The sequence below is a fragment of the Tupaia chinensis genome, unplaced genomic scaffold (assembly GCF_000334495.1).
Source record: "Tupaia chinensis unplaced genomic scaffold, TupChi_1.0 Scaffold000275_1, whole genome shotgun sequence".
NCBI lineage: Eukaryota > Metazoa > Chordata > Mammalia > Scandentia > Tupaiidae > Tupaia > Tupaia belangeri.
Window position 1 is genome coordinate 659,409 of NW_006159757.1, and position 23,563 is coordinate 682,971.

Consider the following 23,563-nt stretch of genomic DNA (forward strand, 5'->3'; position numbering starts at 1 on the left):
AGTGTAGAAAGTGATTATTTAATAGGTACAGAGTTTCAGTTTGAGATGATGAAAATGTTCTGAAATCTGTATTGGCAGTGGTTTTACGACATTGTGAATGTACTTAATGCTATTGAGTTGTACCCTTAAACATGGCTGAAATGGAAAATTTCGTGTTATGTTTCTTTTGCCATAATAAAGAAAAAAAAGAAAGAAAAGAAAAAGAAAAACAAAAGCCAAACTGGCAATACTTACAAGATATAGGCAATCACCCCGATGGACCAGCAGTCAACAGCTTTGCTATAAGGTTTCTGGGCAAGGACTTCAGGAGCTGTGGAATAAGAAAGAAAAGACACAAATCCAATGGCTAAATGTCTGAGACTAGAGACATTTGTGAGAGGTTCTTTTTGTTTTGTTTTTGTTTTTCTGCTGCTAGTTGGGCTTAACTTTCTCTGAGTCAAAAATCGAGTAGAGACATATGACCCACTTTATTTGTTAGGTTTCCTAACTAGAAAAAATAAAAAAGAAGAATGTGCATGTGTGTGACTGTAGATTATCAAATTCAGTAAGTCAATCAAAAAATATTTAATTGGTAGCTATTTAACAGCAGTGCTGGCCCTGTGCAGGCCGGGCTGGGGCTGGGGTCGGGAGGGACAGAAAGGTGAAGTGCCCTCCCACTGCTCTCAGGAAGCCCACAGAGCAGTAGCGCTTAGAGCTAGAATCTGGTCTTCGGGAATATTACTTTGGGCCTGTTCTTAGTTCATTCTCTAAGCTTTGGGATGAGTTGTTTCTTAGCACCCTCCTTTCATTCTCTCATCTGTGAAAGAGGAAAGATGCTACTTAATCTCACTTCCTTTGTCCTAAAGTCACCTTTCCTCTAGAGTCATCCATCCCAGGGGTGTAGGCTCATCCCTTGCTATGCCTGCACTCTGTTCATGGCCACATGGCCACAGCCAAGTGTCTGGCTATCAGCTTTGTTTGGCATATTGAGTTGGAGTAAATTAGCACAAGAAGAGACAGTAAACCTTATTCACAAGTAAAGTCTCTTCTTTCTCTGATTTAAGGTATCTTTAACACAAATTTTCCATAAAAATTAAAAGGTAAGAAAATAAAAGTAGTATAGCTGACAAGGCACTTGTTACATGTTGAATCATACATCCTATGGACTTGGGGGGTGGGGGGGAGGCACTCACTCACTCACCCCAACCATCCTTGAGGGTTAGTACTATTATTACAATCACCATGATCACAAACTACAGGTCAAGACATGAAGATACGAGGGGTCAAGTAACTTGGCCAAGGTGACCTAGTTTGCAAGTGGCCTCTACACCCTCCTCCTCTCAGAAGGGATTGAACCCATAGTAAGTGCCTAGCATCAGTTAGACCCGGTGCTAGTCATTTGTAAACGTCTTCTACTGTGACCCTTTCAGCCACTCTGAGAATTATCATGATCTGCTCCTGATAGATTAGGAAAATAAGCTTCAGAGAAGTTAAATAATTTGCTCCATGTTACACAGCTAGATACAAAAGAACTGAGATTTGAAACCAGGTCAATCCGATCCTTCTGGCAGCTCTTTCCACTAGAACATAGTGTTTGTTAAGGTGAGAGCTTCTTTGGGCTGTAGGAAAAGTCCCTTTGCAGAAAAAACTAACAGGACATCTTTTTCATTCTCTTGAAGATATACATCTTTCAAAGCAAGGATAGGAGGGTATACGGATTATTGTTGCATACCTCTGCTCATGAGAACAGGAAATAAGTATCCAAAGATATTCCCAAATCTAACTTTAGGTTTTAGTCCCTAGTTACTCCAAAATTTATATCAGACTTTAATTTTTTTTTTATAAAAGAGTGAAATAAATCAATATATACATCCTCCCTTGCTCTGCTCTTCCTCAACACAGTAGCTAGGGAGACACAGAACTACAAAGTGAGGGAAGTCACCAATTGGACAGTAGCCCTTGGATAGTTGGGAGCTGGCTGTATTGATGGTTCCTTCTCCCACAACAGCTAAGAGCATATTTCTCAGACTCTCTTGTTATGGGAACTGACAAAAGGGAGCCATTTACCACAGTAACTGTCTTTCTGATTTAGGAAGTATGCTCTCCCTGGGCTGGCACACTGATCTGAGTGGCCAACACAGGCACAGATGGTGTGAGAAGTGACTGCGTCTGCAAGGAGCCTCAGGGGCCATCCCCAAGGCTGATGGAAAGTTCCTAAGAGGCTGAGAGGCACGTAAAACACCACCTGAGCAGCTGACTCCCACAGGGCTGATGGCAGAAGCACACAGCCAGGCCAACAGGGCCAAGGCCCTGGGCTCCATGTTGCAGGGACCTGCAGAGCCCTTTAGCCAGATGGCGAGCCAGGCCACTCCACACAACCAGATGTCACAGTGCATAGGCACTAGGTGCTCAGTTCAAGAATGAGAGCACAGACTCATGTCATATACCAGGTGCTCAACGGCGACGGACACAAGAAAAGAGCATAGAGATGGAAGCAATCAGCAGCTCCCACATCTGCTTCTACAGAGTATGAGCAAAAGTTGGGCAGATGCCCTGAGCCAGGACATATGGAGTGAGAATAAGAGACCCTGGCCCCTACAACAGGGCCTCACTTAGGAAAAGCTAATACTCTGCATCCTCTGAGGACTCCAGCCTTCTTTAGCACTTTCGGATGGTGGAGGGAGGATTTTTTAAAGGAGCAACATCTTCCTTTTCTTCATCATCTGTCAGGAAGAAGAATGTGCTGGCTACCATCCACACACTCAGAGACATTTTCACATCAAACATGTCACCTTCAGTCTGCCAAAGGCACCAACATACACACTGGGCAACTGTACAGGGCACTTGCATACAGCTAAAAGGCAAGTGGCTGACTTTTTTTTCTTTTTGCGAAAGAGATTTTTGCTATAGGGTGCGAGCACAGAAAGAGAGACAGAAAGTGAGAAATCACTCCCTACTAGGGATGGCCATACCACAGTCCCTTCTCCTCCATTCTCTTCTTGAGATTTTGGGCACGTACACACAGGTGCCTGGCATGTGTTTCAAGCCACCGTTTCAAGTCTAGGTCTCAAACTGTAGTAGACCATGTGGGAGTCCAGTGCCTTAACCACTGTGCCATCTGCTGGTCCCGCAAGTGGCTGATACTTATGCAACCTGAAGTTTGAATGTCAATGGAGATGTTTAGATACCTAAAGCCACAGACTAACTACATTTAAATAATTTTAAAAATGAGATTCTGCTGAAATGGCAAAGGTTATAACATTAAGTTCATGGTTAAAATAAGATTTTTGCTCTGGATCCTAGCATGAATGATAGGGAGAAAATTCTAAATTATTAAGTAAATATTAGGATAACAATAGAAGGTGGGAATTTATATATTTGTGCCAAACATTTCTTATTCTATTTGCTATGTCTTATTTGGGTCACATCAACCACAGAATACAAACATTTTTTTTTAACCAATTAGAAGTGGATAAATCACTTGCCTTCTGGTGGAGTTTATAATTGGAAATAAATGCAGGAGTTGTGATAAAACAAATAAGACAAATTTATTTGGAAATAATATTCCTATAAAAATCCAAATATTTAAAAACTTGTATAATGGCATACATACCAACAGCCTAAATTCTAATTTCACTTACAGTGTGATTCTTGGAACCAAGGGTCTTTAGAACACTATCTGAAAAGGCCTACTTAGGTCACTTCAAATAGCTAATTGTCATCTCACAGAAATGCTCTTAATTTTTTTTTTTTTTTTTTTTTTTTTTGCCAGAAGATGCATGTGCTCTCCACAGAGGGACAGAGAAAATGAAAAGAGTAAAGAAAATAAAAATAGCATAGCTGATGAGGCACTTGATACATGCTGAATCGAATGTCTTGTGGACTGTGGATGCACTAACTCACTCACCCCCCCCCCCAACCCTCCCTGGGGGGTTCCCCCAACCATCCTTGGGGGTTAGTGAAAGAGAGAGAGAGAGAAGAGAAGAGAGGGGGGAGAGAAAGAGAGAGAGAGAGAGAGAATCCCCTAATGGGCATGGTCCTGTCACAGTCTCTTCTTCATTTCTCTATCCTGTCAGGATTTGGGGCACACACATACACCTGGTGTGCTTTTCAAGCTGCCAGGGCTGAGATTCAAACCACTTGGTTAGCCATGTGGAATCCAGCTCCCTTAACAATTAGTCTATGAGGCCAGCCCCTCACACGAATTCTTGAAAAAACTTAATTCTAGGACATTTAAACCACCCCCCTGATAATCTGACATGGCAAACAGAACATGACAGCCCCCTGAGGATTAGTGGGGTATTTTCTCTCCTGCTCTCTCATGAGTTCTGCAGTTGGTTCCCTGTCTTGCCACCTTGAATTCCGCTATCATTTTTGGCCCACCCCTCCCATTTTCTTGCTTTCTTTCAACTATGGTGCAGCATGGAGCCCTGAAAGAGGCCACTTCTCACTCTGATCATTTTAGAGGCCAGTTTTCATGCTGAGAACCAGTCGAACTTCTTAGCATCGTATCACTCTTATAACACTTAGCAAAAACTCTTTTGTAATTCTACAAAAAAAAAAAAAAAAACCATAGCATCCAATTTGCAAACTTTCAGAAGACAAATGAGCTCCTGGGCCAAGGAGATGCAGAGCACAGTCCACCTGGAGCCTCGGGAAGTGGTAAGGGCTCTGAGCCTGCCACCATGGCTCCATGTCCTTGGGTACTGCCTGGAGCTGCTGAGGCACTTCCTAATCAAGGAGAAACACTATTCTCTTCTAATTGTGTGCAGCAGAATTCAAGTATGGTGAGAGGGCCTTGCAATAACTCCCATCACCCTCACACCTTGTGAACAAGGGGACTGAAAGCACTTACTTGGAGCTGTTGACAAGTCATTAAAAGGTAGGGGTTACATGGGTGTACTCCCACATGACCAACCACAGTTGGAGTCCTGGACCCCGGTGGCTTGAAACTCAGGTGTTTCATGCCCAAGATCCCAGAAGAGGAATAGAGGAGAAGGGATTGCAGTGTGGCCACCCCTCCAGGGGCTAATTTCTCACTTTCCCTCCACTGCCTTTGTCTGTCTCTCTGGCATGCGCCCTGTCGCAAAAAACCTCTACAAAACAACAACAACAACAACAAGCCAGCTTCTAGCTTGTTTGTGATGCCATCAGCCCCCAGGAAATCAGGAAAGAGTTTATTCTCCTGGCACAGCCATGCTAAGAGTATAGGCCCAGCAACAAGGCCGAGTCTCTCAGGGCTGTCAGTGGCTGCAGAGACCCACTTGCCTGCAGGTGTTAAAGGGACATGTGCAAGAAAGGCAGCAGGTGCACCCTTTGAACTGTCCCTTAGGCTTAGGCAAAGTCAGACTTTGAGAGCTGGACGGAATGGGGCTGTGGAGGGCAGCTAACCTGGGTGACATGCACTGAGCCTAACAGGTTCCCAGGTCTACTCACCAAAGTTCTGCCACACCCTAGCCTCCTGTGACACCCTCTGAACCTCACATATCTCTTATGCTGGTGATTCACACTGTCAATATCAGCCTTCATGCTGCTGGACACAACAGGGACACAGTCTTCATCTTTGTACGTCAGGGTCAAGCTCATTCTGCTTGGTGAACACGTGGTATTAAGCTGAACCCAGCCTAGTCAGCACATATACCATTACTTCTAATGTTTCCTGAATTCCTTACAACTGAACTACAAATAAACTCAGCTGTCTCAAAGGTTTTTGGTGAGTAGGTGCAGGGTAAAAAGAATAACATAAGAGGAGTTTCCATGGAAATGCGTATCATGAAAAAACCATGGATTTCAAAAAAATTTTTGCACCAAAATGAACTTGTACTTCAACTGCATTTTCCTAAAAACTTAAAAGATAACCTTGTAAGAGAGAGTGGGTGACGAATAAATTTTGAAATGCCAGGACCTGTCAGTTAGCAACTGCCTATATGGGGTAAGAGCAAGATCAATTGCTACATATCCTATCATGAGTACCTGATTCCTGACAGGAATTTTAAGGACTAAGAGAGGCAGAACTCTTTCTAATTCTCTGTGTGTGGATGTGTTTATCTTTCATGCCAGTGTCCTTTTAAAACCTTTCTCAAAGGGAGTGCAGAATTATCAGGATTAGGGCTAAAGGACAGCAGAAATACTCTGTTCTGTGATCAGAACCTCCGTCCCAGTTAGATCTCGAGTGCTATACATTCAACTTTCTTGCTGTTCCTGATAGAAATGGTGTCCCACGGGCTTACTTAGCTGACCCCAGTAAATAAAGTTCCTCTCCATGTGAATCATGCAAGCTCAGCAGAGCATCCCACGAGCCCTTAGAGATCTCTGCAGACAGAGGTGGTCCTCCTCGGCGCCCCGGGCTCACTTCCTGCTCTTCACAGAACTGCAGCCTTAGAACTGAAATAACTGGATTTACTACTGTGTGACGCGCTACCAACCCACTTTATGGAAAATTCTACTTCGTGGGAAACGGCTTCTACGAATCTAGCTATTTTATTTATATTGATTTAGAGCAAGTATTCCTGGTAAAGGGAAGGATTCCAGAAATTTCAAAAAAATATATTAATTTCAAAAACCTTTCATCTTGTTTTAAAAACAGTTAAATTGCCCATTTTCCTTCCTGAAGGAGAGAGACGAAAAAGGCTTAACTAAGTGGAACTGAAAACTAAGAGAACAGCAGGTGTGTGTGTGTGTGTGTGTGTGTGTGTGTGCACACGTGCGAATGCACACACGTGTGGGCGGGAAGGGGTGGGGGACCAATCTCCATGCTCTTATAAAGTAGAAAAAGATTTTTTTTCCTTTTCCTGAGCACTCAAGGATGTGCCAAACAGCAGTTTCTGCTGATAGGGTGGAGGAAACTGAGAAGACCTCACCCTATTCTAAGCTCAGGTTCAAGGCGATTTGTTTCCCTCTGTGCACACTTATTCTCCAGCTCCTCTCAGCACTTCAGGGATGACCACCTCCAGGGAATAAAAGAACTGCACAAGCCAGAGGGAGCGGCCCTCGGTGCCAGAAGGTAAAAGCCAATGGTCCTGCGTGGTGGCTTTCCTTTTATTCAGTCATTTGATCAGTATCTACTGATGTGCCTCCCACGGGCTGGATGCCAGGGTAGTCACTGACATTATGGGGTGAAGAAGGAAAGCCTGGTTCCTGCTCTGTGATGTTCCTATTGTCTGAGGTGTTGAGTTTAGACATAAACTACAGAAACCACCAGGCACCAGCTATAGGGGCCTTCCTGAGACAGGGAGTGAGGCTGATACCGATGAGATCAGGCATAGTGGGGAAGTTTTCTGATTTTCAAGTTTACCTTACTCTGAAACATTGAATTTACTCCAAATGAAACTCTTTTACTTCAGATCCATCATTGCATCAGGGGACAGACTTAAAAGCTGGGCTCTGTGTCAGCATACTTTGGATAATTCCTTATCTTTCTATGCCTATTTCCTGTCTTGAAAGGCATCTGCCACTTTGTCCTGGAGCTGTGCCTTTGTGGAAGAGTTTGGATGTGATCCCTCATTTCAGGAAACACCAGTAGATGTTTGTGTACAGAGCTAGACACTTGGGTCACAGCTTTCCTGTCCTTGAGGAACTTCCACTAAGAGGTGAGAAGAGGTGGCGTGGTGGTTAAGGTGTGGGACTACCACATGGCCAACCATGGTTCGAGTCCTGAACCTGAATGCTTGAAAATCAGGATGGGCGTATGCACATGTGTGCCAAAAATCCAGAGAGAAGGGATTGCAGCATGACCATCTCCCCTAGAGTGTGATTTCTTTTTCTCTCTCTCTGTCTCTTTCTGGCAAGCCCATGCCCTACACCAAAAACTTAATAAAGTAAATAAATAAAGAAGCGAGGGGGGAAAAATCCTCCTAGCTGGTGGGCAAGTGAAAACAGTCTGTGAAATCAAACACAACAGTGTTTTGAAGAGTTTGTGGAAGTACATGTGAGAGGTGGAGCAAAGCTTTCTTTTTTAATAGTGAGAGAGAAAGGTGACATTTCTATCCAGCAATGACCTCTTCAGAGGTGGTAAATAAAATTCTAAAGATCAAGGAAAATAAAATTTAGCTTTTGTATTGTTAGAACCCCAGGCATATACTTCAGGGGAGAATTTGGCCTGGTAAGAACTGTTATCACAACAAAGAGGTGATGCTGAATGTGCTTTGTCCTGTCTTTCCGTCAGTAGTAGGATTTTCAGCAGCAGGCCATTAAAACAGAGTGAAAAATCAGATAACAAGGGGCTTTCCTGGGAGCACCTTGCTTCACCTGGCTTTAGAGTAGCTCAATATGGACTGTGGGCAAACAAAATACAACTGAAACACGAAATCGTTCCTTGACAATTGTGTGTCTCAGCCCAAAGTCTCAGCAGCAAAGTTGAAGGTTCTTGAGACAGCTCCAGTCTTGTTCTGTTGGTATAGACTCCTTTGCTCTTTCTTATTCAACACTTAGAGCTGTAATTTCTAAAGAGCAGCTTACTCCAATTTTCCTAGTAGCCACTTGAACTTGACCACAGGCATGAAAAATCCCCACTAAAGCACCATGCTGGTTTATAATTACCATTCTGGTCTGAGCTGGGATTACTGTTTAAATTCTACCAAAGCCAAAACGTGGCTGGTGGGTGGAGGAGTGTGGCTAAGGAAGGGAAGGGAGTGGATGCAAGGAGGACAGCTGGGGTTTTAACATGTGGGAGAGACTTGGAATTCAGCAGGCGGAGGAAAGAAAGCGTTCTGAGTACAGCATTGCAGAACAACAGATAACTCCATTTTGAGGCCCTTATAAGTCGCCCTAAGACTCAGCCTCCCACCCTATCTGATTTGTGAACACTTGATGGCCTCTTTGCACTCAATCCAGCCTTTCTTTAGAAATATTGCAAGTGGTATTTCGAAATTAAGATGACTGTTATTGTCATTCTAATATCTTGGTTTTCAATCATGACAAAAAAAAAAAAAAAAAAACACTACAAAATGCTGATTGCCCTCCTCTTCTCCATGACAAAATGGTGCTAGTCCAGAAACACTGAATTCCATCCCAACCTCAAGTATTTAGGGAACAGTCACATGGAAATTCTAGAAGGGCTTTTAAAACACTGTGTTAAGGGTGAGTTAGTGGGACTGTCCAATGCAGTATCTGGGTCTTCTACCTCCTTGCCTGTGGCCTGGATGGCAATTTCTCAGATACAGAAAATCCAGTTTCAGCACTAATGGTCTCAGGGGATCAGAGCAGTGATGCAATGCTTCCAGTCATGTTCCAAAATCTGATTCCTAAAAACAAGCTCTATGAGGGAAAACTACCACAACTGAAGAGTGAAGATGAAAGGGTTGGAAACAGAAGCATGATGAAGAAAGATGAAAAGGGCTGAGAAGGCTACTGAAGAGGACAGAAATGGATGCTGTCCATCAACTTAATCAATTTCTTCTTATCTGAGTGAATGGGAAAAATACGGCAGTCAATATCTTACATACTTAAGGGATACTCAGCCACATATCTATAGAAACATATAATGTGAGAACCAGAAAAAAATGTGTGGCATATTTAGCCCAACATGTTTGTTTTATGTGTAAGAAACTGAGAACCAGGGGCTTAAGTGGAGGGCTGGGACTTCCCGCAGATCTAAACAAAGGCACAGACACAGAACGCTTGCATTTAAGTCTTCTGCTGTGACTGCCACCAACTCTAGGCTGACGGCCTTGAAAACGAAGGCCTTCACCCCAATACTGCACTGATGGATGGGAAGCTCTGATTTCTAAGAGCATAATCTTAAATCCCATATCAAGTTCTAAAACTGCAGTGAAGGTTGAATTAACAACACTCCTCTAACTGGATGAAAAATATGCTGAGAATGTTGACCAACTGTGCTCCATATCCATTTAGAGAAGAACAAGACAAAACATGCTTACGTTATTTTAAGCAAGCTAAATCAGAGCTAGGCCAAAGACGCCTGTCATGGCTGTGCAGGTGACACTGCAACCTTCCAGGAGGAAAATGGAGTAAGTCCTTCCCCAATAGACTCACTAACCTTAGCCAGCCACTGTCTAAATAACCAAGGTATAGTCCTGCTTATGCACAGAATGATGGGCCAGGTGTAAATGTTCCTTCCTGTGCTTGAGTGACGCCCAGCAATGGAACAGTGTGCCTGTTGCCATGCACTCCAAATGAAATAATGCAAAGTGATAAATCATCACTCAACAAGGCTCCGTTAAAAAAAAAATAGTCACTCTGCTCAAAAACATCACAGAGCAGTTAAACTCTCCACACCCCCTCCCCCTTTCTAAAGTGAAGTTTCGAACTCCTGAAATCACCCTGCTAGGGAGAGGACAACATGGCTACCCTCCTCTTGGGATACACTTAGCCACTTGATCTATAGGTCTGAAGTTCTTTTGGTTTAATTCAGTTTCTGAAACCAGAAAACTAAACCCACAAAGTCTGAGCAATCACATCAGTGTGTAAATCGCTGCATTAAGAAATAAAACAACAGGCTCTCCTCTACCAAACAGTGTATTTGTCATCTCTAGTCTCTAATCAATTACATGACTGATATGGATGCTTTCTGCTACTTATTATTGATGTTCAGAGATTACAAAAGAACCCAGATGGATATTTTAATTAATATAGCTGAGCTGGCAACATAAGTAATTTTTTAAAGCTTTCTTAGCTTTATCTCTCACTGGCAACAGCAAAGGGAATATTATACCTGACTTGAATGGATTCCAAACTCAGGTCAATACCATATTGATGGCCACTGTGTTACCCTGAGGAGCTAATTTCCACCAGATGGGCCCATCATTGCTCATACATTCTCACCAACTACTTATTCACACACGCCCTCTCTCCAAGCCAAATGAGCCTGTTCCTTTCTCCCACAACCTACGAGAAACAAATCACGACTTGGGGCCCTGGTTCCCCCACTTGCCGTACTAACTCTCCTTATCTTTCCTGAGTGCCACTCTTCCTTCAAACCCACTTACTCCATGAGTTTTCTCTGGTCATTCAGGCCTTCTCGATCTTTCTCTCATCTGTATTTTTAGTGTTGCTTCTGAAATGTTAGTTACTTCATAGCTGACATATGTTACTTTACACAGATCTGTATGGCCCTCCTGCCATAATCTATTGAAGAACTTCTTGGTGTAGACAGGGCCAGCTCCACGAGCCACCTGCCACCCAATGTCATGGATGCAGAGATGTGCACAATCTCCTGCTGTCAGTAAGATGATGCTATGTCTCCATGGGCCATGACACCCAAGAAAAGATGTGTCAAATCCAGGCAGCTACAACATGTAACATGGTGAAGTTCCAAGTGTTTAGATTCCTATTGTCATCTCCTGAGCACGATATGCTTTGGGATATTTGGAGAAAACAGCCCCCTTTTCATTGTTTTTCCATTATAGAGAGCACATTTAAATTGAAGAAATAATGTAATGTTAGAAGAATTAAGTAACATACATTTAGATGATGATAATAAAAATAAAACAAGGTTTACCTACAGAGTCTGAACTAAAGCTATCAAGGTACAGAATGTCAAGGGGGATGGAAGCTTTTCCTCATTCTACACTGACACATTTCTTTCTAAGTCCTAGAACAAGACAGCAGGCTGGGAGCAGACAGCGACCCCCTGCTCCTGACTTGGGCTCGGAGTGAGAATGTTGCTCCCAGAATGAGGAGGATGAGAATAGCACCCTCTCCCTTCTCTCTTACAGATGCTGGATGGAGCTGAGCTCTCCCCTGTTCAAAATGGAAACTACTCAGCAGAAATGAAGCTGTGACTTCTTTGTCCTAGAACCAAAAGACTGTCCTAAGAGTAAGGCAGAGGCAGGCCACTGCTAGGGGAGGTGAAGGGCAGCTGTGTCAGCTCCAAGGGTTGACATGTGCTGGTTTCCTCTTAGCAGTACCCACTTCATCTTCCTCTTCTGACTGCTGGGCTCCCAACTTAATAATTCAAGTAATTCATAATTTGATGTCTCCCAAAACCAATGGTCAATACTGAGTCCTCATCTTATTTGACTTAATAGCAGCAGTTGACATGTGATGCTTTCTCTTCCTCAAAGCACTTTCCTCACTCAGCTTCCAGGATATCATACTCTCTCTTGGTTTTGTTGCCACTTTGCCTGCTGACCCTTCTCTGTCTCAGTCTCCTCCGCTGGTTCCGGCTTGACTCTTGACTTCCTGACACTGATGTTCCTAGGACCTAGTCCTGGGACCCTTTCCTCTTCTTCATCACTCCCTCCTGGGGATCTCATCCAGGTTCACAGCTTTAAAATGCCACCTGTAGGTTAATATCTCCCAAATACAGGCGATCTTCATGGTTTGAAGATTCTGTATTGTGAATTTGCTGAAGTATATCTGTAACCCCCAAATCAATCCTTGTGCTTTTGTAGTCATTTGTATGTGCCAAAAGTTTGAGGTGCCTGTCATGCATGTTTCCAGCTGAGGTGGAGCAAGACCACCTCTGCCCTCTAGTTTCAGCTTCTACTGTAAAGACAGTATCCTTTCGCTGTCTATTCTGTGCTGTGTTTTTCACATTTTGGTGCTTTCTGTTGGTGATTTTCCTATTTAAAACGGCCCCAAAGCAAAGTACTGTCTAGTTTTCCTAAGCTCAGGAGGGCTGTGATGTGCCTCATGGAGAAAACACATGTGTTACATGAGCTTCATTCACACATGGACTATAGTGTTATTGACCAGGGCCCAATGCTAATGAAGCAATGAAACACACTAAATACAGGGTCTTTAAGCAAAAACACACAAAAAATGAGGTTACGTATTGGTCAGTTGATAAAAATGTGACCAGAGGCTCACAGAAACCTAACCCTGGACTTCCTTTAGGAACAATAGTTCAGGGCTCTCTAACTCAGCCATGAATAATAACAAGAATTGACTACAGATTCGCAGGCTGGATCTTCCCCCAAAATTCCAGACTCATGTTCCAGCTACTCCCTGGCCCAACAAACTTTAACAAATCAAACCAAACTCCTCGAACTCTCACAAGGTTCTTCCACCTCAAAATAATAATAATAATAATAGTAATAATAATAACAATGAAAAGGCCACTGTAACCTTTTAGGTACTCAGATAAAAAGATCTTAGAATGATTCTGATTTCTCTCTTTCTCTCAAACCCTACTTTCAATCTTTCAGAAAAGTTTGTTGACAATGTCTTTATAATATATATATATGGAATCTGACAGCTTTCATTACTTCTGCTGTTACCAACCTGGTCCAAGATTCCACTAGTTCTCACCTGACTGATGCATGAGCCTGCTAACTGGTCTCCCTTCCATCCTGGGCTCTTTCTGCACCATCTATCCTGATCCCAGCCTGTGCCCTAGAGGGATCCTCCTGAAATTCAGACCATGTCATGAGTAACACAGAAGCCTGCGATAGCTGCTCATCACCCTGGGTAAAAGCTGAAGTCCTTATAATGATTCCTTCCTTCCTTCCTTTCTTTTCTTTTCTTTTTTTTTTTTTTTTTTTTTTTTTTTTTTTTGAGAGGGTTTTGCTATAGGGCATGTGTGCTCGCTGGAAAGAGAGAGATGGAAAGCAAGAAATCAACCCCCCAGGGGGAATGGCCATGCCGCAATCCCTTCTCCTCCATTCTCCTCTTGGGATTTTGGACATGCACGCATATGCACCTGGCGTGAGTTTAAGCCACTGGGTCTGGGACTGGAACCATGGTCGACTACATGGGAATCCAGCAACATAGCCATTACACCACCTGCTAGTCCCCCTTACAATGATTTCTAAGTCCTGGTCTGCACACTCTCTGTCCATTACATCTCTGGCTTTATCTTCTATTGCTCTCCTCTTTGCTCACCCTTCTTGCTAATTGCCCACATAGTCCTGCCTGTCTTTCACTGTGCTTAGAATGCCCTTCCTCCAAATAACAACACGGACAGCTCCTTCAGTTCTACCAAATCTTTACTCTACTATTACCCTCTTAGGGCTGCAAGATTGTTATATTTAAGTTGTCACTCTCCTCTCTAGGCACATACTTCCTCCTCTGCCCTGCCTCATTTTGGTCCATGGTACAAATCACCATCTAATACATGAATAGGTCTATTAACTATTTGCTCACAGTCTGTCTCTCTCCCACTCGAATATAAGTACCAGGATGGTGGAGGCATTGTTTTTTTTCCCCCCTCTTTCTATTGATGCACCCTCAGTGCCTAGAACAGAAGGTAGGTACTAAATAAATAATTCTTAAGTGGATAAATAATGTAGCATTTGCCATACATTATTAAATTTACTTGTCTTCCCTGTATCTCTCATAATACTCTTGAGCATTTTGAGGTCAGAGTCTACATCTTACTCATATCTACAGTCTAATTCCAAACATTGTACACAGCATGTAATATGAATTCAATAATACACATTAAATAAATGGAAGGGGAAGAAGAAAAGAAATAATTGCTAATATGTATGAGTCTTGTGTTTTTATTCAGTTCTGCAAACATCTATACAAAGGCAAATAAAATAAAATACAGTTCCTGCATGAGAAAACCCCATGGGGCAGTGAAGGAGAGACACAAGTAAATATGAATCCTTATGCGATGTGGTCAGAGCCATCACATTGAAAATAGGGTCAAGGAGAAGAACTAGGATGAGAAAGGAAAGGATGATGGAGTGTTGGGAAGGCAATCAAAAGGAGGTCACATGTCAGCTGGGTTCTGATGGCTGAATAGGAGGAAACAGGCCCAGCTCAGCCGATGACTGCCCAAGGGATGTCCATGTAGACACGAGCTCTTCAAAGTAGCCCTTGACCTGCCCTAAAGTTGTGTCCCTTCAACAGGGCTTACTTATCCCTGGGCCAGACTCTCCAGGGATTGCTCAGTACATAGAAACAAGTGAACACCTACGTTCTCATAGTCCTCTTCGGCCCCAACCCTCCTCAAAGAAAACTCCATATCTGACATTGGAATTACTCAGTGGCTCCACTTGCTTCCACTTAGGGTAGTATGAACGAGGATCACTTCTGCACACCATCCCTAGGCTAATGGGGCTGAACACACCAGATCACTTGGACAGCAGCCACTCAGAAATCGAGAAAAACTGCCATGCAGTAGGCTCTGCCAGAACACAGAGAAGCAAAATTCAGTTTAGAAAGTGCTGGAGCTTTACAACGTCAGAGCTAAATATGAGAGCAGAGGAATGTATATCCAACTATGGACATCTCAGAGCATTTAAACTACAGCCCCAGAGCCAACCCCTAAAAGGGGAGACTGGGCAGGTCACAGCATCAGCAACCTTCTTTGCCTAGAGAAGTGTCTGGGCACTAGAGACTTTGCTGAGAACAGTGAAGCCACCCTGACAAGAAGACAGACACCGTAACTAACTTTTTCACTTTCTAATGTCTATGAATCACTGTGGTTGGAACAGGGTCCCCCCGGCCTCTACTGTCTCTCTTCATCTTTTCAGGAGGCCTGAGGTTATCTCGTCTCATTCACTATTATTTGCTGCCTGCCTGATGGCTTGGACTGAACTGGAGAACATCCATATGCACACCACATACACTCACGCTTCGACTCTCACCCCAGGTAAACACATGTGTTTAACCATGTGCCTCACACCACAACTCAAGTTCCACATTCCCCAGATAAAACACTGTGACCAGAGTCTCACAGAAACCTAACCCTGGATTTCCCTTAGGGACAATAGTTCAGGACTCTCTAATTAAATCATGAATAACCAGAATTGACTGTACAGACTTGCAGGCTGGATATCCCCCCAGAACTCCAGACTCGTGTTCCAGCTACCCCCTGGCCCAGCAAACTTTAACAAATCGAACCAAACTCCCTGTAATACTGCAGCCTGCTCATCCCACAGGTTCCTCCACCTCAAATTAAAATAAAGGCACCTGTACGCTTTCAGGTGCTCAGGTAAAAAGACCTCAGAATGATTCTGGACTTCTCTTTTGGACTTCCATCTTTCTCTCAAACTTTACTTCCAATCTTTCATAAAACTTTGACCACATTCCCTCTGAATATGTGTGTGTGGGTGTCTGGAATCTGACAGCTTTCAGATGGGCCAGGCCATTCTTTACTCCCTGCTGCACTATCCTAGGACAGATGATCACTTACCAAGCCATTAGTCTCTACCAAGGCCTGCATTGGCCTCTTAAAAACCATCAGCGCACCCTCTCCTTCTGTGCCCAATGCTTGTGTACAACCTAAGGGCACAGTCTTGTCTGTGCCAGCCCTGACCATAGTTCCCCTCCCGCTGCATTTCCACCACCGGTGGCTCCCCCTTCTTAATGTCTGTTGCTTTCTTCCCCTTCCCTCATTTTTATGTTTTTATTTTTTATTTTTCGCTACAAAGTGTGTGTGCTCACCAGAGAGAGTCAGAGAAAGAGGGAGAGGAGAAAGCATCCTACCCCCATGGGAAGAGTCACATCGTAATCCCTTCTCCTCCATTTCTCCCACTTTTTGAGATTAGGGGCACACATGTACATACACCTGGAATGGTTCTCAAGCTATGGGACTTGAATAGTGTGGTCAGCCATGTGGAATCCAATTCCTTAACCATTAGGCCACGGAGGATATCCCCTTCCCCTTGTTTTGTCCTCTATCCCTAAGCCATCTCTTTGCTTCCCTTCTCTAAATTTCTCTGGAAATGAAACAGAGACATATACCCCTTTTACACGACACCACAGTGAGGAAAGGCCATGACGTGCCTCCAGGGCACTGGAGTTTCCCACAATACCCCGGTGCTCACAGAGCCATTTAGTTTGAGGTTGGCTCTCTTCAGTCTGCCAGGGAAGGATCTGCGGTGGTCTCCAGAGATACACAGGAATGAGGTTGGTCACACACCTCTACTTCCTCTTTCAGGGTGCCTCATTCACTGTTCCCTTGAAGAAAGGCCATCGCAGTTTGCATGACAAGAAGGCAGCCTTGCTCTCCATTTTCCAAACCTTACTCCAACCTCATTTTTCCCCTTGCCCTCAGACATTCTTGCTGGTACCATTTCCATGCCTTCCTGCTGTTGCACAAAGCTGACTCCTTGCCTGAAATGCAGTCCTCTCACTTATACGGGGCTGGCTTCTTCTCACTGTTAAGGTGAGTGCCCCGTGGTCTCCTTGTCCTCTAAACCCAGTCCGAACTCCTCCTCACCCCTTGTGATGCTACTGCATACCTCTAGTTCTGTTTTCTTGGTAGCACTTAGGCTCTGAAGTCGCTCTGGGACTTCATGAGGTCTGACAGTCTAAGCGTAAGCTAAACTAAATGTAAACGTCCAAACTGTAAGCTCCATGGGGGTGGGGACTTCCTTAACCCCAGTGCCTAGAACAGCAGAGTGCACCCAGTGGGCATTTCACATCCACTTGCTGATGACTGAACACCGATGCCAATGAGAGACTCAAAATATTCACAAATAGCCCCAATGGCCTTCCTCCAGGTTCCCGGAAGACAGAAGATGAATCTTAGTATCCACGTGTCAGCTATATTTCTCCCATTTTGTATGTTTAGTATGAAGAATCTAGGCCTCTGATTTTAGGAAAAACTAAAATTTTGGCCTCCCTAGTTCAGATCAAGATTGGCTGATTCAAGCCAGCCACTTTGTCAAAGTTTGAACTAGGGTCCTCATATCAATATTTTCTTTTTGACAGCTTCAGACGTACATTTGTAATGTCTTATTATGTCTGCACTTTTTTGTTATCACAGTGTCTCACTGTTGATCATCTGAAAACAGATCTAAGTGGTATCACTGGCGTTAGTACCTGGGAACTCATCCAAATTAACTCCCAGCCTTCAGTCAGGCCCACACCCAAATCAAACAGGACTCCTACCCGACTGCTACAAAGTTTCGGGAGAAATCATCTCCCTGCTACTTGTTCCAGTATCTTTCAATCTTTTTATTCTCCCCTGAAGGAAAATGAAGAAAGCTATGATCAGGCGCCAGACTCAAATGCTCAAGAAGACTAATGGAGTTGACACACGATGCACGCACACACACACACACACACACACACACACACACACACACTGTCCTTACCAACGTAGCCTGGGGTTCCACAGGCTGTCGACATTACATCTCCTTTGCCCTCCATTTTTGACAACCCAAAGTCACTGATCATTATTTTGGACTCCTCATCTTGACTGTAGTACAACAGATTTTCAGGCTAGAAAGAGAGAAAAAGAAATTTACAAACTGTGTTTAAAGCTGGATTAATCGTAGGAGACAGACCAAACCACAAAACCTATTCACAGTTTAAGAATACCCTCCACCGTTAGACAAAGCACAATAGGCACATCAATTACAGCAGTGGTAACACGAGAGTTCAGAGGGCCCCACACAGAACCTACACAGGAAGATTTTCCATAAAACCTTTTTTCCTTTATGAATATTTTCTCTGCTTTAAAATAATTAACCATATTTTAAGGCAATCTATAAAGCTGATGCCTCTCAGACTTATCAATTCAATTCTGGGGTTAGGTAAATAGGGATTCTCAGGAAGTAAAATTATTATGTAAAATTACTATATTCGTTTTTCTCTTTTTTTAATATAAGAGAGAGAATAAGTGAGAGACAGAGATTGGTTGGTTGGTCGGTTGATTTCTTGACAGGGTCTCACCATTCCATGATCTTCCTGCCCCAGTCTCCCAGATAGTGAAAACTACAGGTTCATGTCACTGTACCTGACTGGCTTTAGCTTAGACCAGAGGCTGAACCCAGGCCTCCTGTGCCCCAGCTGCCCTGCAGCAGTGCCCTCTTGCTTGCACCATTATGGGGTCTCTGTTCCTGTTTTAAATTAGTGGCTCTTGCTGGCTACTTTTCTCTAATCCAGGGCTCGCTCTTCCTGCCAGCACCACATCCTGGAAGCCGTGCTGTACTTGCTAAGTACTGAGATCAGCAGGCACCTGCTTGCTTCCCTCCTTGAGAAGCAGAGCGAGGCCATGTCAGAATGAATCAGGGCTTGTAAGATGCAGTACTCTCTATCAGTGTGTCCTTAAGGACTTCATGTTTCCATCAGCCTTTCTGGAAAGCATGAGTTGCAACTGTTTCTGGTTTGCTTCTCTGAGCAGTACAGGACAGGACTCAGACAGCAGTAACACACAGCAAAGGTCTTCTTTTACCCTCACAGTTCCCATGTTCCTGTCTTCACTACGGTTCTGCAACACTCATGGCAATTACAACCTACACCCAGTCTATAGAAGAGGAGCTTAGGGGGACCAGCAGTTAGCGTAATGGCTATGTTGCTGAACTCCCATGTAGTCAACTACGGTTCGAGTCGGTTCGAGTCCCGGACCTGGTAGCTTAAACTCACGCTGGGCGTGTGTGCGTGCATGCCCAAGATCCCAAGAGGAGAATGGAGGAGAAGGGATTGCGGCGTGGCCCTCCCCCCTGGAGGGTGATTTCTCACTTTCTGTCTCTCTGTCTCTCTCTGTCTTTCTGGCGAGCACATGCGCTTTATAGCAAAAACCTCTCTAAAAATTAAAAAGAAGAGGAGCTTAGGGGTGGTGGTCCAGGGGTTGAAGGGAGCATCATTAGCATAGTATCCTAGTCAAAATGGGGAATCTCATTGTTTCTAACAAGGAGTGGGGCATCTGGAGACTCAGGTGCCACCACCTCAGAGCTTGCCCCTGCACTGGCAGGTGAGAACCTGAACCCAGAAGAGGTGTCTGCTCTTTTATTAAAGAGTTGCTTTACTTGATGAGCTGTCACTGAGGGAGATAATGTCAATGACTGTCACCTCTGCTGTTGTCTAAGAAGATCCACCCATCTGAGTAATTCCAGAGATTTATCAAGTAAGTAATCATGTTTCTCATTTATACAAAACCTTGAAGGGAATGTGACAGGGAGATCTGACATGGGAAACCCATTTCCTATCTGGCTCTCCTTCCCAACCCAAAGGTGAGGCAATATTCTCACTTGTCAGAGTTTGTGATGAATCTTTGGTTCCCAAGTACTGAAGTTTAGGAACTATTCTTACGTAGAGTGATCAGGCTCATTTGGAGAATTGGCTCTGGCTCAGCCGTGTGGGTATGACATGGCTGGACATATTGTCCATTGGTTGATCCAAAATGGAGCCCAGGACTCTGGACTGTAGAACTCCTTGGGAGGATTCCATGTAGAACCACTGCTGGGAGGAAATTCTGAAAACTGACAAAGACTCTCCTTGACCAAACTTTAGCCAGCTCCTCTGAACTCTCTTTTTTGAGAGGTTTTCGCTATAGGGCGCGTGCGCTTGCCAGACAGACAGAGAGAGACATAGAGACAGAAAGCGAGAAATCACCCCCAAGGGGGATGGTCACGCCGCAATCTCTTCTCCTCCATTCTCCTCTCGGGATCTTGGGCACACATGCACACGCGCCTGGCATGAGTTTAAGTCACCGGGTCTGGGATGCAAACCATGGTCGACTACGTGGGAATCCAGCGACATAGCCATTATGCTAACTGCTGGTTCCCTGAACTCTCTTCTTGATGAGGACTCAGTTTTGGCCTTCTGTGTCATCCTTTTCTTGCCATGCCTGCTGAGCTCGGCTGTACCAAGAATTCTGCTATGTCAATTTAGAGAGAACCCCTCATCCCTGATATCCAGTCATGTTCTTTGTCCCTCACTTGACAGGATTTCTGCTGAAGGTAGGCCAAGGTGATCATCTATCAAGGATGGGGAATCAGGAATTGATCAGATATCAAGGATAGGAGACTTTGGCCTAACCGATTCAACAGAATCCATGATAAAACTACTGGACCTGTTGGGCAGAGCCACTTGACTAAGGATGCAGACTGACATTAGGATCCAATCAAAAACAAAACAACAACAACAACAACAAAAAAAACACAAAGGAGCCTGATCAAATTTGGTTAAAGGAGAGCATCTTGGTCAGTGACAAAATCCTTGAACTGTCTTCGGCAAGAGTACACTTAGGTCAGACTAGCCAAATACCCTCACCCCTGATATCTCCTCTTAGTAACTTTTTCTTTCAATTTTTTTTTTTTATAGAGACAAGGTCCAGGCTGGCCTTAAACTCATGATCCTCCTGCCTCAGCCTCCCAAGTAGCTGAGATTATGGGTGTGTGCATCAAGCCTGGTTCTCTTACTGAGTTTCCATCTCAGACTCCTTCTCCCTGCGCCTTGGCTATAAATCTCTGCTTGTCTGTGTTGTGCTCAGAGCTAAGGTTGATCCCTCTTCATTATTGCAATAGTCTTGAATAAAGGCTTTCTTACAAGTGTCAAAATTATGTTGTTCTTTAGCAGAACAATTCACCCAAAAGTAATAACACAACATTTTACAGTCACAGTGACGTTAATTCTGCGGATAAATCACAAGATTAGAAGAAAATCACATGTGTGCTAAAGGTGCTTCCAATGAGTTTTAAAGGAAAGTAAAATTAAATGTAAATAAGAAATCACAAAAAAAAAGATGGGCCAATCAATAGTTGAAATAGAAATTATACTTAGATGGGTCAGCCAGTGGCTGCTGATCCCACATGGCTGACTGAGTGGTTTGAGTCCTGGACCCAGTGGCTTGAAAAAAATACCAAGTGCATGCATGTATGCCTAAAATCCCAAGAGGAGAATGGAGAAGAAATTGTGGTGTGGCCATCCCCCTTGGGGGTGCTTTCTTACTCCCCCCACCACCCTGTCTCTAGTGAGCACAGGCACCCTATAACCAATTTAAAAAAAAAGAAAAAGAAATAATGCTTAGACAAGAGGGAAATACTCTAATTATAAAGTGAATTTGGTTCATGTTTCTCTGAATATTTAAGAATTATCCTTTGATTAACAGTAAGGTCCCAGGACTAGCCCGGTAGTACAGTGGTTATGCACTGTGCAGAGGAAGCCAGATTCCACATGGCTGGCCAAAGTTCTAGTCCTGACACTGTCGGCTTGAAAAACATGTCAGGTGGGCATGAGCACCCAGGAGCCTGATGAGATGGAGAACCAGAGACAAAAGGATTGCTGCATGACTAGGCTCCATTGGGGCCTGTCTTCCCAGTCAATCCTGTGTACATACAGGTGCCCTCTGACATAAAATTAATAAATAGATAAAACATTAAAAGCAAAGACAGAAAAATCCAGTAAGGACCTAAGTATGGGTACAGAGAAGATGTTTTTTCTTTGTTTCTGATTTTTAATCTTCCATGTCTCAGGACTTCTGCGGCTGTAGAGGTAAGCAAGCAGGGGCAATGAAGTGATCTAAATAAATTTTAATCCAGCAGGGACTACCCAAGGGCCTGGAATACCTCCCTATACTTTCTTACTATGAAAGATTCACTTGGGTCAACAAAGTACTCTTGTAAAGAACAATTAGTCCAAGGAGGGTTAAATGTAGCAGTCACTCACAGTTTATATCAATACTTTCACTTGGCTGGAGACTTAATAAAGATACAGGGGTTTTCCCAGCAGTGGGAGAGCAGGGAAGAGAATGAGGAAGGAGATAGGATCAGGAATAACCTGACAGGGGCCCCACTCAGCACAGGAAGGCTGGGTGGGGGTAGAGCAGGGAGGGGATCTTGCCCACGCTGTATTGTAATTCTGCCCAGATCCTGCAAGATCTAGGACTCACCTGAAAAATTATTTCTCTATATATTGTGGAATCTTTGCAAGACCATGGGTGGTCAATACCTGAGTTGGAATATCAATCCCAACCCTCATAATAATTCACGTAATAAGCTTTACAAATGTCTGAACCAAAACACTTCCAGTGAAGTTAATGTTACACATAATTACATTCTTAATCTAGTGATTCTCAGTTGGGAGCAGTTTTGCCTCCCTGGGGACATCTGGCAAAGCTGAATGACATTTTTGGTTGTTACAGTTCTAGGAGTGATGTTGGCATCTAGCCAGTAGGATCTGCTAGATGGCCTACGATGCCCAGAGCTGTCTCCCATGACGAGGATTCATCCTGCTCCAAACATGCACAGTGCAGGGATGGGGAGCCCTCTCCTACACCGAGGAGGCAGTCGTAGGCACTTCCTGTTTCAGTCCCTTCATTTTGCAAAAAGAACAATTATTTGTCACTTCTTGGGGCAACAAGGCATGCCAATACCTTTCTGGAAGGAGAAAGTGTATTTGCACGTGGGAGTGAGGTAGTACGCCGGAGTGCACAGTGCACACTAATCTCACATTAACACGCTCATGCTCTCTTTTGTTCTAGCCTACATTACACGTGTTGTTTTCATTTTCTTAGATGTTTCTGGTAATTTAACATTTGAATCCCAACTTCCTCCACGTAATTTAAACTCCTCTGTGCCTCTGAAAAGAGATCTCGGAAAGGTCCTAAAATGTCAATGTTCTTTCCACAATTATAAGCCTGGTGATCTTAAAGCCCCACAGGCCGGGAGCTGCAAGCCCCTCTGCAGACACATTAGGTAGGAGTAAAAAACAGTGCTCCGTCCAGCAGCCTGTCTTTCATAGAAACTGCCCCTCCAGGATATGGCTTATCTGTGTAGAAATTATTTTTCTGACAAGTCATGACAACCAGACCAGCACACTGAATCTCTGCAGTTACCATGTTTAGAGAGAGTGGCCTGCTATGTTTTGGAAGCACGGAACTGGCATTAGGTGGGGACACCAGAGGGCAGGGAAGGCCCTGGTGCCTGGCATGGAAGTGCGCAGTCGGCTGATCGAGCCCATACCAAGCCCATGGCACAGCCTCCACCATTTATTCCTG

At 44.0% G+C, this 23,563-nt stretch overlaps 1 protein-coding gene across 3 annotated transcripts in view; it reads right to left on the minus strand.

Annotated features, from left to right (window-relative positions):
* The window catches only part of CAMK1D (calcium/calmodulin dependent protein kinase ID), a 483,186-nt gene that overhangs the window by 39,620 nt on the left and 420,003 nt on the right, over window positions 1-23,563 (minus strand). For all 3 annotated transcript variants that reach the window (XM_014588391.2, XM_006150006.3, XM_006150007.3), the window contains exons 5-6: window positions 17,937-18,063; window positions 235-310 (exon numbers count right to left, since the gene is read on the minus strand). In XM_014588391.2, coding sequence (XP_014443877.1) covers window positions 235-310; window positions 17,937-18,063 — 203 coding nt within the window. The remainder of the gene's footprint in view (window positions 1-234; window positions 311-17,936; window positions 18,064-23,563) is intronic.